This window comes from Rhododendron vialii, chromosome 11a, assembly GCF_030253575.1.
Source record: "Rhododendron vialii isolate Sample 1 chromosome 11a, ASM3025357v1".
In the NCBI taxonomy this organism is placed as follows: domain Eukaryota; kingdom Viridiplantae; phylum Streptophyta; class Magnoliopsida; order Ericales; family Ericaceae; genus Rhododendron; species Rhododendron vialii.
The window spans coordinates 31711929-31728349 of record NC_080567.1 but is presented as its reverse complement, the minus strand read 5'-3'; the positions used below and the strand labels follow the sequence as shown (position 1 = coordinate 31728349).

General features: G+C 38.2%; 1 protein-coding gene and 1 pseudogene across 1 annotated transcript; one reads left to right on the top strand and one right to left on the bottom strand.

Annotated features, from left to right (window-relative positions):
- The first annotated feature begins 8712 nt into the window (after window positions 1-8712).
- LOC131307112 (ABC transporter G family member 1-like) lies at window positions 8713-11816 on the top strand (annotated as a pseudogene).
- Window positions 11817-12320: 504 nt separating this feature from the next.
- LOC131307111 (uncharacterized) lies at window positions 12321-15590 on the bottom strand. Its single transcript, XM_058333522.1, has 5 exons — window positions 15463-15590; window positions 15246-15307; window positions 14277-14443; window positions 13241-13413; window positions 12321-12639 (listed from the first exon to the last, which is right to left on the bottom strand). The coding sequence occupies exons 1-5, from the start codon at window positions 15588-15590 to the stop codon at window positions 12393-12395; spliced, it is 777 nt and encodes a 258-aa protein (XP_058189505.1). The 3' UTR covers window positions 12321-12392.
- Between the last annotated feature and the right edge of the window lie 831 nt (window positions 15591-16421).

Genomic DNA, 16421 nt, shown 5'->3' with positions numbered 1-16421 from the left:
TCTAAGTTTACATTCAATCTTATATACTAATTATATCCTATCTCACAAGTGATGGTGGAACCTATAATCGGTATCTTGGGTCCTATAATCACTTCTGAGAGAATTTTTAAGACGGATGTAGCATTGCTCGTCTCAAGTTTGTGGGTGGAGCCAGTGACAGAACCAGGATTCACCCAAGGAGAGGCAGAATTCAGGTAGGGCGAGGACTCCTATATTTAAAGGGTGTAGACCTTATAATTCTGGATTATCATAGAGGTCAGTAATACGGAATTCAAGTACATGTAGGTTGAAGCAACACCACGCAGTGATTGTACTAATAGGTAAATATTTGAGTTCCTCGAACACAGTTAGGGTTCAAGTCTCTATAGCTACTTGATGAAGCTAAACATATTTTTCAATGCTCTTACCCCGACAATATAAATGGAGCATGGTTACACCTACATTATCCTATCTGCTAATCTGCATATCCCATCATGCACCAAAAAAATTTCAAGGGTTAAGCCTACAAAATAAGCCACTAAACAGAAGCCCAACTGTTTACATCCGTTTTTGACACCCAGACCTAGACAAGCGCTGTAGGGCCATTTAATTGGAATTTGATTAAATTGGGCCGAAAAATAGAGATGTATTGGGCTAAAATTAATGAGCCAAGATAGTATTAATTGGGTCCGATTAATTTTAATCCATTTCGGTCGAGAGATTGGAATTATGGGCTGTGGGCAATATTCTGTAAAGATCAAAACGAGGCCCAACTAATTTAATTACGAGGACAAGGCCTTGTACATGTTAATTTGTTCAAAAGGCATATCATGATTTGTTATGAATCTGATGAAGTCTCGTAAGAAGAAAGAGAACGAGTTGATGGGAATATTTGTCACATGGCCATTTGACCAAGTCAAATGACCCATTACCTATTAGCTCCACCAAAAAAAAGGAACGGGAAATGACAGGCCAGTCCCATTTTTTTGTTGGGGTTCCATCCCAACCCTTTTTTGTCTTGCTATCCCCTCAAGACCCTTTTTAAGATGCTTTTACTATTTTGTCCTTGTCACTTTTTACACCTCCAGAATTTACACCCCTTTGAAAAATTCACACATCAAGAATTCACACTCTAAGAATTCACACCAGTTCTAGAATTCACACATTTTAGAATTCACACCCGTTGCAGAATTCACACCCCTTTGCAAGAATTCACACCCTACAAAATTTACACCTATTTGCAGAATTCAAACCCCAGAATTCACACAATTTTTCAATACACATCTTTTCAAAATTTATATCTTTTTTCAGAATTCACATACTTTTACAGAATTCACACTCTAGAATTCGCACCCTACAAAATTTACACCCATTTGCAGAATTCACACCCCAAAATTCACACAATATTTCAATACACATCTTTTCAAAATTTACATCTTTTTTCAGAATTCACATACCTTTACAGAATTCACACCCTAGATTTCACACCCCTGTACAGAATTTACAAGTGCAAAATTCATGCCCCCTAGAATTCACATTCTGAGAATTCACACCCCTGTGCAGAATTCACACCATTTTCAAAATTCACACCCATGTACAGAATTCACACCCTGTGCATAATTTACACCCCCTTCAAAATTCACACCCATGTACACTTCACAAACTGTGAATTCTTGGTGCGAATTTAGCCCCGGTACAACTCTGGCGAGTGTGAATTCTGGAAGTGAATTCTTGGGGCTACAAACAGTCATTTCCACATCTTTTGCATAATTCACTCCCCCATAATTTCATATACTTTTGCAGAATTCAGATCTTCGAAAAAGACAGAATTCACAACACCAAATTTAGAATTCACACATTCAGGAAAAAAAGAATTCACACTTAAAAAAAAAAAACACACACACACACATTCAAAAAACAAAATTCACACCTTCAAAAAAAGAATTTACAAAAAAGAAGAAGAAGAAGTGTGAATTCACAAAAAAAAAAGAGAGGTCTGCACAGAACACCCCATCTAAAATCGCGCATGACCTAATCAATCACCAAAAATTAAAATCACCGTCAACAATTCTGCATGTATAAAGCAGATCACAGATCCGTGATCTAATTTCAAGCCTATAAAACCAGCAAAGAGTAATTCATGAATATATTTTGGAAAAAAAACGTAACGACAAATTAGTTACACTAAATACTTGTATTTTTCCTTTCTCTCTTTCTTCAACGCTCCCTGGCCGGCGCGATGGGTCCCGTTGTTGGGATTCGATTTATCTTGAAGGCGAATTTGCTGTAACCCGGTGCACACCTTCTGTGGGGGCAACTACTGTCTTTAGCAAAGCGTTCTCCAACGTGACTCGAATGCTTCTACCATTCCAAGTTTGAAGAGACGACACCATCACTTTCATCTTATTGAAGACCGGATTACCAACAATCTAAAGACAGTATTTTTGCAAAGATGAAAGTGGATTGATTATGGTATGGGTCCTTATGACGAAGACGGATAGATGTGATTGGAGTCTTAAAGGCAAAAGGGGTTAATAATAATAATTAACTTTTGGGGCTGCATTTTCTAGTGAGCCGTAAACCCTTACTATTTTTCCTCAAGGTGCAAGGTACACTATAATCTCTTTTTGTCATGCCTATAGACTATAGTTTTCGAAATGCAAACTCATAGTTTCATCAATACGTGGGAGAATTGTCAAAACAAAAGACAATTTTGGCATTGTGATTATGGTTCAACTAATAATCCAATGACTTGGCGGTGACGTGTCACTGACGAAGAAACCACGGGGCGTACGTGTGACGGGGAAGTCATACAGGTTGGTGCGCCGGTTAGGATGATTCGATCGTTGTCGTTGATCATGATCGGACAATCCACGGGATTGGTGTTGGTCCATGTATTCGTTTGGGTGAAATGAGTGGGTGTGGACAGTTACGACATTGGTTTGAATTAGTAAAATGCAATATGCATATTATAGTTCTTCAGTTAATTGCAATTTGAGTATATGGTGCGGGATTGTGTTATCAAAATTCCTGTTTTCTTTCCAATCGACGGAGAATCGACGGGAAATCGTATTGTAAAGCTTGCTGGAATGTGGATGTGAAAAGTGGAGTTTGGTTCCTTGCCGTATTTCAGGACTTCTTTAGAAACAAACAATGAAGTGGGTGAAGTATGGAAGAAGATTAACAAAATGGACTTTATTAACCCTCAAAGTAGAAGAACAATCAATCGAGATGATTGAGTGAACAATTACAAGTTAATTCTACTCCTAGAAAAGAAAAGATAAAGGCCTGATTGGCGTTGTTTGTGTGTCCTTGAAACTGCTACTAACTTGTACTTAAATAGGCCTCCTTACATTACATTTGAATTCAAAACTTTCCCCCCAAAGTGGCAGTTGAAAACTTCTCGGATTCTGATTATGAACTTCCTTCAACTCCCGATCATGCCCACGTTGAGAAAATTGTCTCGTTGATTGCGGTTTCCATCCTCTTCAATCATGGAAACATGGGATCCACGTCCATTTGACACCTGTCACCCGATCGACGGTCCAAAATGCCACAAGAATACGCCACGTGTAGGCCAATCGATGGACAAGACTTTTTATAGTTTCACCATCGATTCACCTCCACTCTGAATCATTAAGTTAAGTCCACTCTATCCTCACATTTGCTCATATTTACCCCTGCCACGTGTCACCTGATCGACGGGTAAAAATAGAAATCTTAATTGTGGTACAAACAGATTGGTATTTATTTTTATGCATGACTTGTATGCTGGAGATATGTGTTAAAGGGACATGTGGTTTTACTAGGATATGTGTTTTATATTGGTTACAAATCGTTATTAGCAGTTGCTTATCTTCTGTGCCGTTGCACCGTTTGGATTATAAGTAATTGGACCCATAGGTCTTATGGCCCCTTTGGTGGGAAGCTGAATTGGCACTGCTTGGGATTAAAAAGCAACCATGTGGCACCTCTTGGTCATGGTATTGGCATCTTCTTGGTCAAACGGCACTTGAACAGTTAGAAGCAGCCGGTATTACTAAAATTCGAATTCTTAATCGGTTAGGAACAGTTGCTTTTTCAATATGTAAAGTATCTTTTTCAAAAGTGTTCACATACTCTCTGTTATGTTAATTAGTATTCTTTCGAGAGCACTAATTGTCTCTTGTTTGTGTGAGTTACCGACAAACCCATTTGAGTGGATAGAATTTTACCGACAATAATGCCTTCCGAAATTCCCTTGAACATCATACGCCTTTCGGCTCATTTTCTTCCATCGTTTAACATCGTTTTGGGAGACTCTTCAACACCTCCAAGTCCCGAGGATATTCTTTGGTTTAAAGAATGGAAAGAGTTCTTTGCAAGGCGAGGCCTCTTGAATGAGAGTCAACCGGTGATGATTGATATCTCTTCTGACGAAGAGGACTCTTTTGTGGTAGAACAAGCAGTCCAAAACATTGCGGCTAATCCGGTTAAGGAAATATCGGAACATGGGTCTCAGGAAATTGGAAAGGATTCATCCGCGTATGATGATTTTCATAGTCCAAAGGAGATGGCTCCATTGGAAAATATGGAGGATTCCGATGAGTCTATGGCAGCGATGGGAGGTTTGCTTGACGGTGTCAACAGTGAATTGTTCCCTCCGCTAGGTTTTGAAGGAGTGAACGAGTGTGTTTTTGCTCTGACTCCTTTGTGTGGATTGCAGACAATGGAAATGGCAAGAAAGAAACATAATGATGTTTTTAGTCATAAAGGGCCGATAATTAGGCGGACGGCACGCAAGAGCGTTCCTTGTCCTGGATCTTTAAAGAAGATTAAATTTTTGGTTGATTAGGGTGTTGAAATATGTGTGATAGTTTATGTATCCACATGCTAAGTAGGTTTGATCCACATTTCTTTTATTTGGAGATGTATGTTGTGTACTCTTGTGCTTAAATAAAGGATGTTAAGTTGGCAATTATGATTCGTTAGTTGGTGTATGCATAATTTTGAGTCCACAATTATGGAGTTGATTATATTTTTGATTTGGGTATGACTAGAATAGTAATTTCATAATTATGGACACTTGGTGGTTAATTTACTGCATTGTCTCTTAACACGATTCAGTTGGCTCTTTCCCACCGCACCGAATCATGTTTGACGTTTGAATTGGCATGCAGTAGGGATGCTCTTATTGGCTTGTTAGTATTGTTAATGTTGTTGTGAATGTGAGGATGACACATGGGTAGACAAATGGTTTTGTCTCCGTTTCAAAACATATTTGTTAACAGTCAGAAACGGTGTGATTGTCTGAACAATCACGGCTATTGCTACTTTTTATGTAGTTATCAATCGATAATTAACTGTTTGAGTTCGTTGTGGTTCAGAACTTTGATAGTTTCGGGACTGATTATTCGTGAAGTATTAATTAGAAATTTATCTAATTGTTGCATTACTCCTTTAATATCTATGGAGATATTGTTGCAATGCTTGTATCAGATCTTTGATGAGATTTGATGGAATAGTGTACTTTTCCGGTTATTTCAATTTATATGAATCGGTGGCTTTTATTGATATTTTATTAATATTTAAATTGTTGCACCGTTTGAATGGTTTCGGTTTTGGACCATTGAGGAGGAGTAAACTGACCGTGCATATACAACGGTTTTATTTAAAATGTTTCGTTTATATGCATGGGTATAAGGTTTTATTCATGAAAGTTTTGGATAGATTTTTATAGCCAAGGTTTATGTGGCCTGTCGAAGGTGATGCCTGACATGGTATTTGTCTCATGGTAGTGTTTCGGTAACACGGGAATTCGTTATGTGGCCCTTGATGAGCGGTGTTTGACGGCCTTGATAGAATCGTGTTTGGAAAAGTACAAGGTTACAGTACTGTTGAACACGTGGTCGGTGGTTAACCGAATTGGGGGCTATTTAAATTATCTCGAATGTTTTGCTTTATGCAAATTGCTAGATATAGAGTATTCTGAAATCCTAGTTTTGGAAGCCATTTCCAAAATTGAACATACCATCATAATTTATATGCATGTTATTTGCATAAGGTAATCAAAATGGTGGGTGTTGTGAATTCTTTATATGAATGAATTTGTTTTTTGAGAAAATAAAAACGGACGGGACTCTTCTGTTGCCCTTTACCAAAATACACTTTGATATATACATGTATATATGTATATATATGGAGGTTTAAGGATTTAACCAAGGGGTGTAACCCAAAAGGTGTGGCTCTTGGTCTTAGACTAAATGGTGTGCCCATTGGAGGATAACCAAAGGATGTGGTGTTTGGATTAAAATGAAGAGTCATGTTTATTCCAAGAAGTATGAAATATGATTTTCATTGGAAGGAATGTTGATTATGTGGCCTTTCGGTCAGATGTTCTCCTATGTATATTGGAGGTTAAACAAAGATATGGAGTGGAATGACAAATTACTATTATTTTGGTTGCATAATTGTTCCAAACAATTATGGCCCACAAGTTAATAAAATCCAAATTAGTTTATTTGGTGGAGTTGGTTTATATGCTTGTAATTGGTATTCGTCCGTTATGATGGATACAAAGGCGCCTGATATAATTTAAGTATGGAAACCATAGATAAATAGTACTCCCTCCGTCCCTAAATGTTTGGTACTTTTGGGAGTTCTAACTTTTAAGGAACAAATATTATTGTATTGTGCAAAAATCAAGTATCCAATCTTACCCTTCTAGTGTACTTTAAATAGTACTTGAAAATTTGAATTTGAAATTTGGTGCCCAAAAGAAAAGGATAACATAGGAAATTTACCATATTTTGTTTTTGACTTTTCAAAATGGACAAATAATATGGGACAATAAAAAGCATGAAAGTGCCAAACATTTAGGGACGGAGGGAGTATGTCTATTTTGTACGTGTGGGGGGTTCTCTCTTGGATTAAAGTGAGGATTTTACGATGAGATGGAGTGACATGGTATTTTGTCACGGATATGTTTCTCAGTAAGTCACTTAAGAAAGAGGGTTAATAGTTATGACTGTGGTGGTAGTCCGGACAAGTTAATCACGTCATAAACTATGTTGATATAGCTATGGAAAATATTGCTTTCACAGCAATGGGTTTATTTATTCTTGCAAGAGATTTGGTGTGGAAGACATGACATCAAAGGGGATGAGACTTTTGCCCACTTAATTTGATCACTCCTGGTGGAAACTCAACTCAGCTGGTTGATGCTCTCAATCTCTTGAGTTCAATGAGAAATTACATCATATGTCGTGATTGTAAGCACTTAAAATATTATTTTATTCATCCCACGGTAGAGTGCTTGGAAATTGTAATGTGTAAATAAAGGAGGATGAACTACTTAGCTCTTAATAGATTTTAGGTGCCGTTGTTACAGGGGCACCGGTAAGAATCTACCTATGTGAGTGTGGAAGTGGTGCAGCTTTCTATAGGTCTAGGGGGCTAGACCTTAAAGCGCTCATGAAATCAAGATAAAGACCCAAGGCCAGTTCACGGGTCAACCGATTGGGATATCTGCATTATTTGGAGAGTTGTGTGTGAGACAAGTCCGATTAGTCACTATAGGACAACTAGTTCAAACATATGTCTACTATGCTGCCTGACTAGCTTTGACATGGTTTACTAAGTGGATGGTTGAAGTCGTGAGACACTATTCATATATGCACAAGCCTTTTGAAAGAACCAAGAACTCTTTTTCCTTATTTCAAAAATGGTGGGGGATTGTTGGAGATTTTCAAAATAAATTGGATTTTAGTTTGGAATTTTTGGAAAGGTGATGAGTGAGATTTTTGTGAAAGGTTGCTACACTTTTTTACATGGGTTGTGACTTTATGTAAATGGTTGTAACACCCATTAATTTAGGCTGTGTTCGTTTGGGAAAGGATATGAAACATGGGGATGCCTCCAAGAGGCATGACCCTTCTAATTAAATGTTTCATGAAAGGGTGCCTACCAAGAGGCATGTTTCCTTCTAATTAAATGTCTTCAATAGACATGATCTTTCCTAACTAGTGTCTTTAAAAGACATGACTATTCTAATGTGTGTTTCTTCAAAAACACACAACCTTTCATACAAGGGTGCTTATAAGTCTATAAATAGGCCATTTGTAAAGTCATTAAAAAATCGGAAAAATTCCATGCTGAATTGATCTATTTCTCTCTACACATTCTCTTCCTAAAATGACAAACTGAAATTCTATTATTCCATAGGAATAGAATATCAGTTCTTGGTTCTTTTACATTAGCTTAGCGGATATTCTGTCTGTCTTCGTTTGTGCAAACGCAGACAGAAAGAACCTAGAGTTCGAATTCGATTTATCTTGAAGGCGGATTTGCTGTAACCCGGTGCACACCTTCTGTGGGGGCAAATACTGTCTTTAGAAAAGCATTCTCCAACGTGACTCGAATGCTTCTACCGTTCCAAGTTTGAAGAGACGACGCCATCACTTTCATCTTATTGAAGACCGGATTACCAACACAGATTGCGCGTACCTCGAATTCGATTAATACTAGAAGATATCTCACCGCCCCACCTACCGACTAATAAAGAACCGCACTGAGATTTCTCAATAACCGAGCATAAGCCAATATATGCAGAATTCTGCCTTCCCTTGTCACTGCATGCCCTCACCAGCTCTCTCTTTTTTCTCTCTTAAAATACACACGACAGAACAATGTCCACACTTCAACACTCCACGGAACCTAATGTGGGTACCTCTCAACTGATCAGACACACATACCGATACGAAAATCAAGGTTCATTCAGTGGAGGTGGAAACCAGCACTAGTCCAATATTGCCAGAGTACCATGGAGTAATGGTAGATCACGAGGACGTTAGAGTTGAACCTGTTGGAAATTTGAATGGATTGGGAGGCCTTTACTTCCCCATATTCATGGTGGGGGTTACCTCTATTCATTGTGGCGGTTTTTCCCCCATTCATTATGCCATTTACTCCACGTATTGAAGGCTGCCAGAATTATTAGGGTCATGCTCTGCCTATAAAAGGAGCTTTTCACAGCATTGTTCAACACAAGTTTTCACCCAAGAATTCACTAGCATTCTGATATTGTGAGAGAGAGAGATAGACGCTGAGTTAGTTCGCCAAGACGTTCTTCGGTGGTGTTCCGACGTTCGTGGTCCGAGCCGGATCAATCCTGGGAGACAGACGCCGAGTAATCTCAACACCCTCCGGTAGGCGGTGAATCTGTTTTAAGGACACCGTGTGCAACACGGGTTTCGGTTCACAAATCCATATTCAGTATTTCGGTTCTCATTTCGGTTTTGTAGTTTCATTATATTGTATTTCAATTCTTGTGTAAATGCAATAGAATTTGTATTCTGGATTCCCGATTGAAACTTTTGGATAACAGAACCTCTGTTGAACAACAATGGAGGCATTTCTGTGACATGGGAGGATTTATGGGTCACGGTTTCAGATATAAAAGGTAGACGGAGACCCATCGTCCAAGGCCTTACAGGTTACGCGCAGCCCGGTGAGGTCTTGGCTGTAATGGGCCCTTCCGGCTGTGGCAAGACTACCCTACTCGACGCCTTAGCAGGTACGTGTACTACTTTCCATTTTCAGGACAATGATACACACTCTGATACTGACAAACAAGTGCACGTATCTCCTGTGCGATGCACCAATAAAAGCCAATGTCAGAATCCTTTTTTTTTTTTCCAAATGTCACAATTTATGCGTTTAAGTATTTACTTATGAGAAAATATTGTTTATGGAGCACTCAATTGTGACCGTCCAAAAGTGTTCTGGACGGCTGTGATTGGTTCAGTTGGTACTGTAAATAGCATGTTTACGGCACCTCCGTAAATAAGTATAAGTAAATGAGATATACTTATATGAATAAGTAAATGAGATATGCTTATTTACGAAGGTGCTGTAAACATACTGTTCACAACACCAACCAATCACAACCGTCCAAAAGTGTTTCGGACTGTCCAGAACACTTTTGGACGGTCAAGATTGAGTCCGTAAACAAGATTTTCTCCTCTTGGTATATTTACTAACATATCACAAACTGCAGGGAGACTGGGAGCCAACACTGGACACACTGGTGATATTCTAATTAATGGTCGCAAACAGGCTCTGGCTTATGGAACATCGGTAAGGATTAAAAATAAATAAAAATTCCTCAACTTATTTAAAAACTCAAATCCCTTCAATAACTACTTTTTTTTTTTTTCTGTTTGTCGTCAAATCAGGCTTATGTGACCCAAGATGAAACCTTGATTTCAACGTTATAGAAGCCGTTTACTACTCCGCTCAATTTCAGCTACCGAACTCCATGTCCAAATTCGAAAAAAAGGAAAGAGCAGAAATCACAATACGAGAAATGGGATTGCACGATTGTATGAACACAAGAATTGGAGGCTGGGGCACCAAGGGCCTCAGCGGGGGCCAAAGGAGGCGGGCGAGCATTTGCATCGAGATCCTGACACGCCCAAAGCTTCTTTTCCTAGACGAGCCAACGAGCGGACTAGATAGTGCAGCGTCGTACTATGTCATGAGTAGAATCACTCAACTAGAGCAAAGAGAGGGGAGGACTATCATCGGGGCCATCCATCAACCGAGCAGTGAAGTGTTCGAACTGTTCGACAACCTTTGTCTCTTGTCTTTGGGTAGAGTGGTGTACTTTGGCCCTGCTAGCACAACAAATGAGGTAAGAGCAAAGGAAATTCCATGTATACATCCTGGAAGTGTTTTCATTGAAAAAGTTTGTGTAGCTACTAATTCATTCATTCTTGATTTTGATTCGTTGAAGTTTTTCACATCAAACGGCTTCATTTACACGACTCTTCAGAATCCATCTGATTAATTCCTTAGAATGATAAACACAGATTTTTACGAGGTAACAACCTTATTGAACTGCACCTTCGTTTCGCTTCATACTTAGTGTAATATTGGACAGGACATGGAGCACGGATCTACAGGAAAGGTAGCGAAAGAGGAAGTGATCAACATTCTCGTAACATCCTATAACTCATCTGATAGCCATCAAAGAGTTAAAAGACAAGTTTCTGACATATGCAGAAAGGTAACTCAGGAAATAAGTAAATCTTGGAATTTATCATTTTCGAAAATCTGATGGACATAATATACCGGCAACTGTTCCTGAGTGTTTCAGGGAGGTGGATCACTTGAGACGAGCAGAAGCCATGCTAGCTTCTTTACTCAATGCCTTGTTCTCACCAAAAGGTCTTCTGTCAACATGTCTCGCGAAGTTGGTTATTACTGGCTGCGCCTAGCAATCTATATCGCTTTGGCTGTCGGTTTGGGAACTCTTTATTATGACATTGGCACGAGTTACAGTTCAATCCAAGTAAGAAACAGAGGAGCAAAACAATTTCACCATTTTTTCTTTTTTGAAAAAGTGAACACTTAATATTGTGAAGGTAGGATAGCATTCGTTGCTAAAAAGACGCACACTATCAGAACTTATGCAATGTAGAAGCTTTTCAACGAAAATTCGATGTGTATATGTGTCATTATCGGAGAGCTAAAGAATTCACAGATGTTAGGATGCAACAAATAGATGTGTGATTCCATCTTTTACAGATTTGTGCAACAAGAAAGGCAATATTGATAAATATGGTTGTGATTATTTTCAGCCCACAGGTGCACTCCTCATGTTTATTGCTTCATTCCTTACTTTCATGGCAATTGGTGGCTTCCCCTCGTTGGTGATTCCATCTTCGTTCTTTTGGGTAGATAGAGTTTCAAACTCTACACCTTATTTGGTTATATGTAATATTGGAACTATTTTCTATTTTTCTAGGTCAGTTAAGGAAACAAGTGCGATAAGGGTGTCACTTTTGAGTGAGTAGACTTCAAAAAATTGAATTCGAGTTGGAATCTCGTATGATTATACATTTTTAATATCTCTGATGCTATCCTTGAATGCAACTAACGGATTAAACAGATTTGGTAATATTTATTGTGTTAGACTATTTTATGAATTTGGTTAGATGCACCATGTTTGAAGCTTATTCTCAAAATGAAAATTTTCAAGAAGTAGATTTTGTTGGGAGAAGGAAATTTTTTTCTAATTCACGGTTATTTGTAATACTCCTCTCACATAAGGTGGGACCATACGCATATCTGAAACTCACCTCATGTGAGATAGCATCTTTTTCCGTTGTATCCACACAAAAAAAAAACCTTAAAAAAAATAGGGTTTGATACTTCATTTAGACTATGTTTAGAAAGCATTGCGCCGTGCTTTTAGGCACGGACAATTTCTAGTGATAGTATAAATTTCTATGCAACTTATTATGAATTCAAGATGATTCAAGAGGTATACATATCATACACGCATTAAGATTCTGACTGTTACTAAAATTTGAAGGATACAATTTAAAATCGGGGCCTCAGGAAAAGAGAACCATGCACCATGCATATGACTAGAAAATATCTTCTCTTAGAATCGCAACAAAACAGAACACTCTAGAATAGTAGAATGTGATACACACTTGGGTTTTCCATGTAGCAAACAAGGCCAAAGGCTGGTGGGTCCTATTCGTTTTGAGGAATTTGAGGTAGCCAAGGCTCCTTGCGTATGGCTGCTCTGTGTTCTCCCCGGAAGTCATTTCCATGACAATGGACGTTCCCCTGCTGTGGGCCAAATTGTCGACGGCTGCCTGGTTCGAGCTATTGATAAAAGAGACAGCAAGTGACATGCCTCAGGTCGAAAACAAGCAAAGAAACAATTCAAAGCTAGTATGTTGTGTTAAGAGAAAGAAAAAAAAAAGTACATTGTGATCGGGTGTCTCGCGTTTATTGGTATAATCTCTAAATTATTAAGGATGTCCCGTAGATGGATTGAGGCACATCGGGGATTCAGGAGCAGCGCCTCTGACTCAATTTTTTAGTGTCAAGCATAATGTGTATAGTGTCGTGATTTATGGCCCGTTTGGATGCGTCCATAGGAGGAGGGATTAGTTTCCACCTCTGTATAAGACCTGGAGCCCACGCTTTACCCCCCGTTTGGATGCCACAAACTGAGGGGTACTGGTTTATCCTCCTCCTTAACTAAGACCGGAGAAGGGGGGATTCGGGGGTCCAAGTCATGGATGGTGTTTGAGGTGTTATTAAGTTATCTCCCAATACCCCTGCAAATTGAACGATTTTACCCCTCTTTATCCCCCTCCCCCAACCCGCCTGAGTTTGACAATGAACAGCGAAACAAGAACAGGAAGAAAAAGAACAGTAGATCGGAGAGAGGGAGGACTAATCTGGTCGTGACATTCACCTGGGATCGGAGAGAGGGAGTGTGTCGTAGCCGTTCTCTCTTCTTCTTCTTCTCCTCCTCCTCCTCCTCCTGCTACTGTTGCTGCTGCTGCTGCTGCCGCCGTTCTCTTTCTCTCTCCCTCTTGGGCTTTGGCGATAAGAACAAAGAAAATAACAAAGGAAAGTGCCCCACCACTAATCAATTAAAATGAACAGTTTGACCGGAAAAAAATTAAAATGAACACCGTAAGGCTTGGTGTGGGAAAAGCCGAGAAAAAAATTAAGTGTTTCAAATTTCAATTCATTTGAATCAATTGAAATATTTTAGTTTTATAATCATTTTATCCTAAATGGTCATAATTTAATTTTGACTTTGGGGCTCTCATTGATTAGCTCTAAGAAAGTTGTAGAATTAAATATCTCTTAGAGGCTAATTAACGAGAGTTATAGAGTCAAAATTTAATTATGACAATTTAGAATAAAATGATCAGAAAACTAAAATCTTTCCACCGATTCAAACGGATTGAAATTTGGAACACTTAATTTCCAACCTCTTTAGACAGTTTATATATTAAAAAAAATAGTTAAATTTTTTTTCAACCTCTTTAAACTGAATTTATTTTATCCATATAATAGGTATGTAATTTAACATTTTAAAATTTCATAATTTTTAAAAGTATAACATAAATATAATAAAGCACTTAAAAAACGAAATGTTAATATTTTATATAATTATTATATTAGTTAAATAATTTTTTATTAATCATGTGTGAAAAAAAATAGAAGTTGAATTTTATAATTATATATTTAATTTAATGAATAATCTAATTTAATACTGCACAAGAGAAAAATAGTCATTTAACAGCTTTTTGCATCATCCACCTTTCTTATACCCCTATTAATCCTCCATCCAAACGAATTACTATTTAATCCCTATTCTCTAATACTTCATCCAAATAACCTATTATTTAATACATCCTTCATAAACATCACATCAATGTGGATCATCCCTTACTAACTAATATCCCCTACTATCTTATCCCCTTATTAATTAATACCCCAAATTCTTTCCCCGCATCCAAACGGGCCGTTAAGTTAAGAACTTGTAGAGATTGAGAGCTACGGCGAGAGAGGGGAGCGTTGTAATTTTCTTTGTGCAATAGTAAAATGCCCTTCTCTTTCTCCAATGGACATAGCTCGGAAGCACAAGTTTGATTGCTCTTATCTGGTGTTTTACAACCATGATACTATATCGGTATGAGAAAATCTTTTTCACGGTTCCGCCGTGAATAGTTGTTTACGGCGTTAGTCGTAGCCGTCCAAAAGTATTTTGGACAGTCGAGATGTTAATGATTAAACTCTTCCCTTGAAAAGTTTCATTTAAATTCAAACCGTCCAATAGAAACAGATGCCGAAATATCATGGAGCCGTGAATAATAAGTTTCTATCGGTACTATCGTTTTTGTCTTAACTTTAAACAAGTACCATACGTATCCCAACAAATTTCGTTTTCGTCGTATTAATTATAGTCTACAAAAGTCTACCCAGAATTTATATTCCGCACCAACCACACTACGAACAAAAGGGCCGGAATTCAAACTCTCTCCATCACCATTCACCCACCGCCCACCTCCAAGAAATTTTTTTAGGGTTGTGGCGGTGACTCACTACCTTTCTGCATCGCATATTTATGTGGGACTCAGTTATAAGTATTTGAATCTTACAGACTTACAGTAGTGTATGGTAGAAAATGGTGTTGGGGCATTGCGTATTGGTGTCGCAAGACCAATGAATAATTAATTCCTCATGAAAAACGAGGCCGACTGATTTAGGCCCCGTTCTGCTTTCATCCAAAATCTTCTTTTTCAAAAAGAATGTTATTTCAAAATCAAATATAACAAAAATGAAAAATAATTTTTCAATTTTTTTTTGCACCGTTTAAAATATCTTAATGAGATATATCAAACAAAATCTATATTAGTAAAAAATTATTTGTATAAACACATAATTTTTTAGGTTGAAATTACCTTCTTTTTCAAAAAGAATATTTTTCCAGAAACTAGAACACCACCTTATACCCACAAAACTCCTGCAAATAGTATCTCAAATTGGAACATTAATTTTCATTCAGAGTGATAAATGGCAGCTTGTCCTTCCTGCATGTAGAGCTACAAGTATAGTATCCATTGCTTTCAAACTTGTTTCCGAGGAATCTCTCTTTTTCCCTGGTAGCTATTTGTACACCTGTGAAGATGGGGATTGCAAAATGCAATGAACCTACGTTCTGGCTTCTGATGTCCCTTATTAATTAGGCGTGTTGTACTATTATCGAACAAATACAATGTAACATCAGTGTTAGAATTATGGCTCATATGTTAAATATGAAGAGATACTAAAGAGTTCTAAAAAGAAGGTCAGATGTCAGTGCGGAACGAGTAGAGCGAAGCGCAATGAGTGGAGCGTAGAGGAGCGACTACATCTGGCTCATCGCTAACGAGTCGAGCAAAGCGCTACGCCTCCCGCGGTATGGTACGGTATCGTACAAGGGTATTTTTGAGATACAGGCCAAATCCGGTTAGGGTTAGAATAGAGTAGGTATAAATACTCTATGTTGTAAACCCTATTCCATACTGTGATAACAACGAACAGCAGTCGCTCTCGCTCCAGTGGACGTACCCGATTTTGGGGAACCACATATATCTCTGTGTTGATTTTTTTACTGTTTATACTCGTATATCGTGCGTGTATGACGATCCTAACAAGTTTGGAGAATTTTGGTCTTTGATGCATCCGCGAGAAAAACGTTTGAGCCAAGGCTTGTCATCTTGGTTACCCTCGCACGGCTTGCTCTTAAATGTGTGAATGAAATGCAGTTGATTCGTATGACGCAAGTGTTTTTCATTGACGGATACAAGATCCGTGCTACACGATTCGCAAATCTAACTAGTTGTTGGAGCATTGCAGCTCTGCGCTCCACCTATGGGCTGCGACGTATGCCTAACTATTTCTCGTCGCGACCCGATTAAAATCTTTGTAAATTTCATCCTAGTGAAATACATAACTCATGTAAATGGTATTTTTGATTTCTTGTCTACACTGTGAAGACTAGATCTTGTCCGAATTGTCAAAATGGAAGGTTCAAAAATACCATTTAGATGCACCTTGGAATTTTTACCGAAAACAACTGGTATTTTGACGTTATT

What these genes read in the sequence shown, in the direction of transcription:
- LOC131307111 (XM_058333522.1), bottom strand. Translation starts at nt 15,590, where the DNA reads ATGAGCCATAATTCTAACACTGATGTTACATTGTATTTGTTCGATAAT. An exon ending in ATGCGGGGAAAGAATTTGGG is followed by an intron (nt 13,414 to 14,276) that starts GTATTAATTAAT and finishes TTAATTGATTAG; the next exon opens with TGGTGGGGCACTTTCCTTTG. An exon ending in CTCCCTCTCTCCGATCCCAG is followed by an intron (nt 12,640 to 13,240) that starts GTGAATGTCACG and finishes TTTTATCAATAG; the next exon opens with CTCGAACCAGGCAGCCGTCG.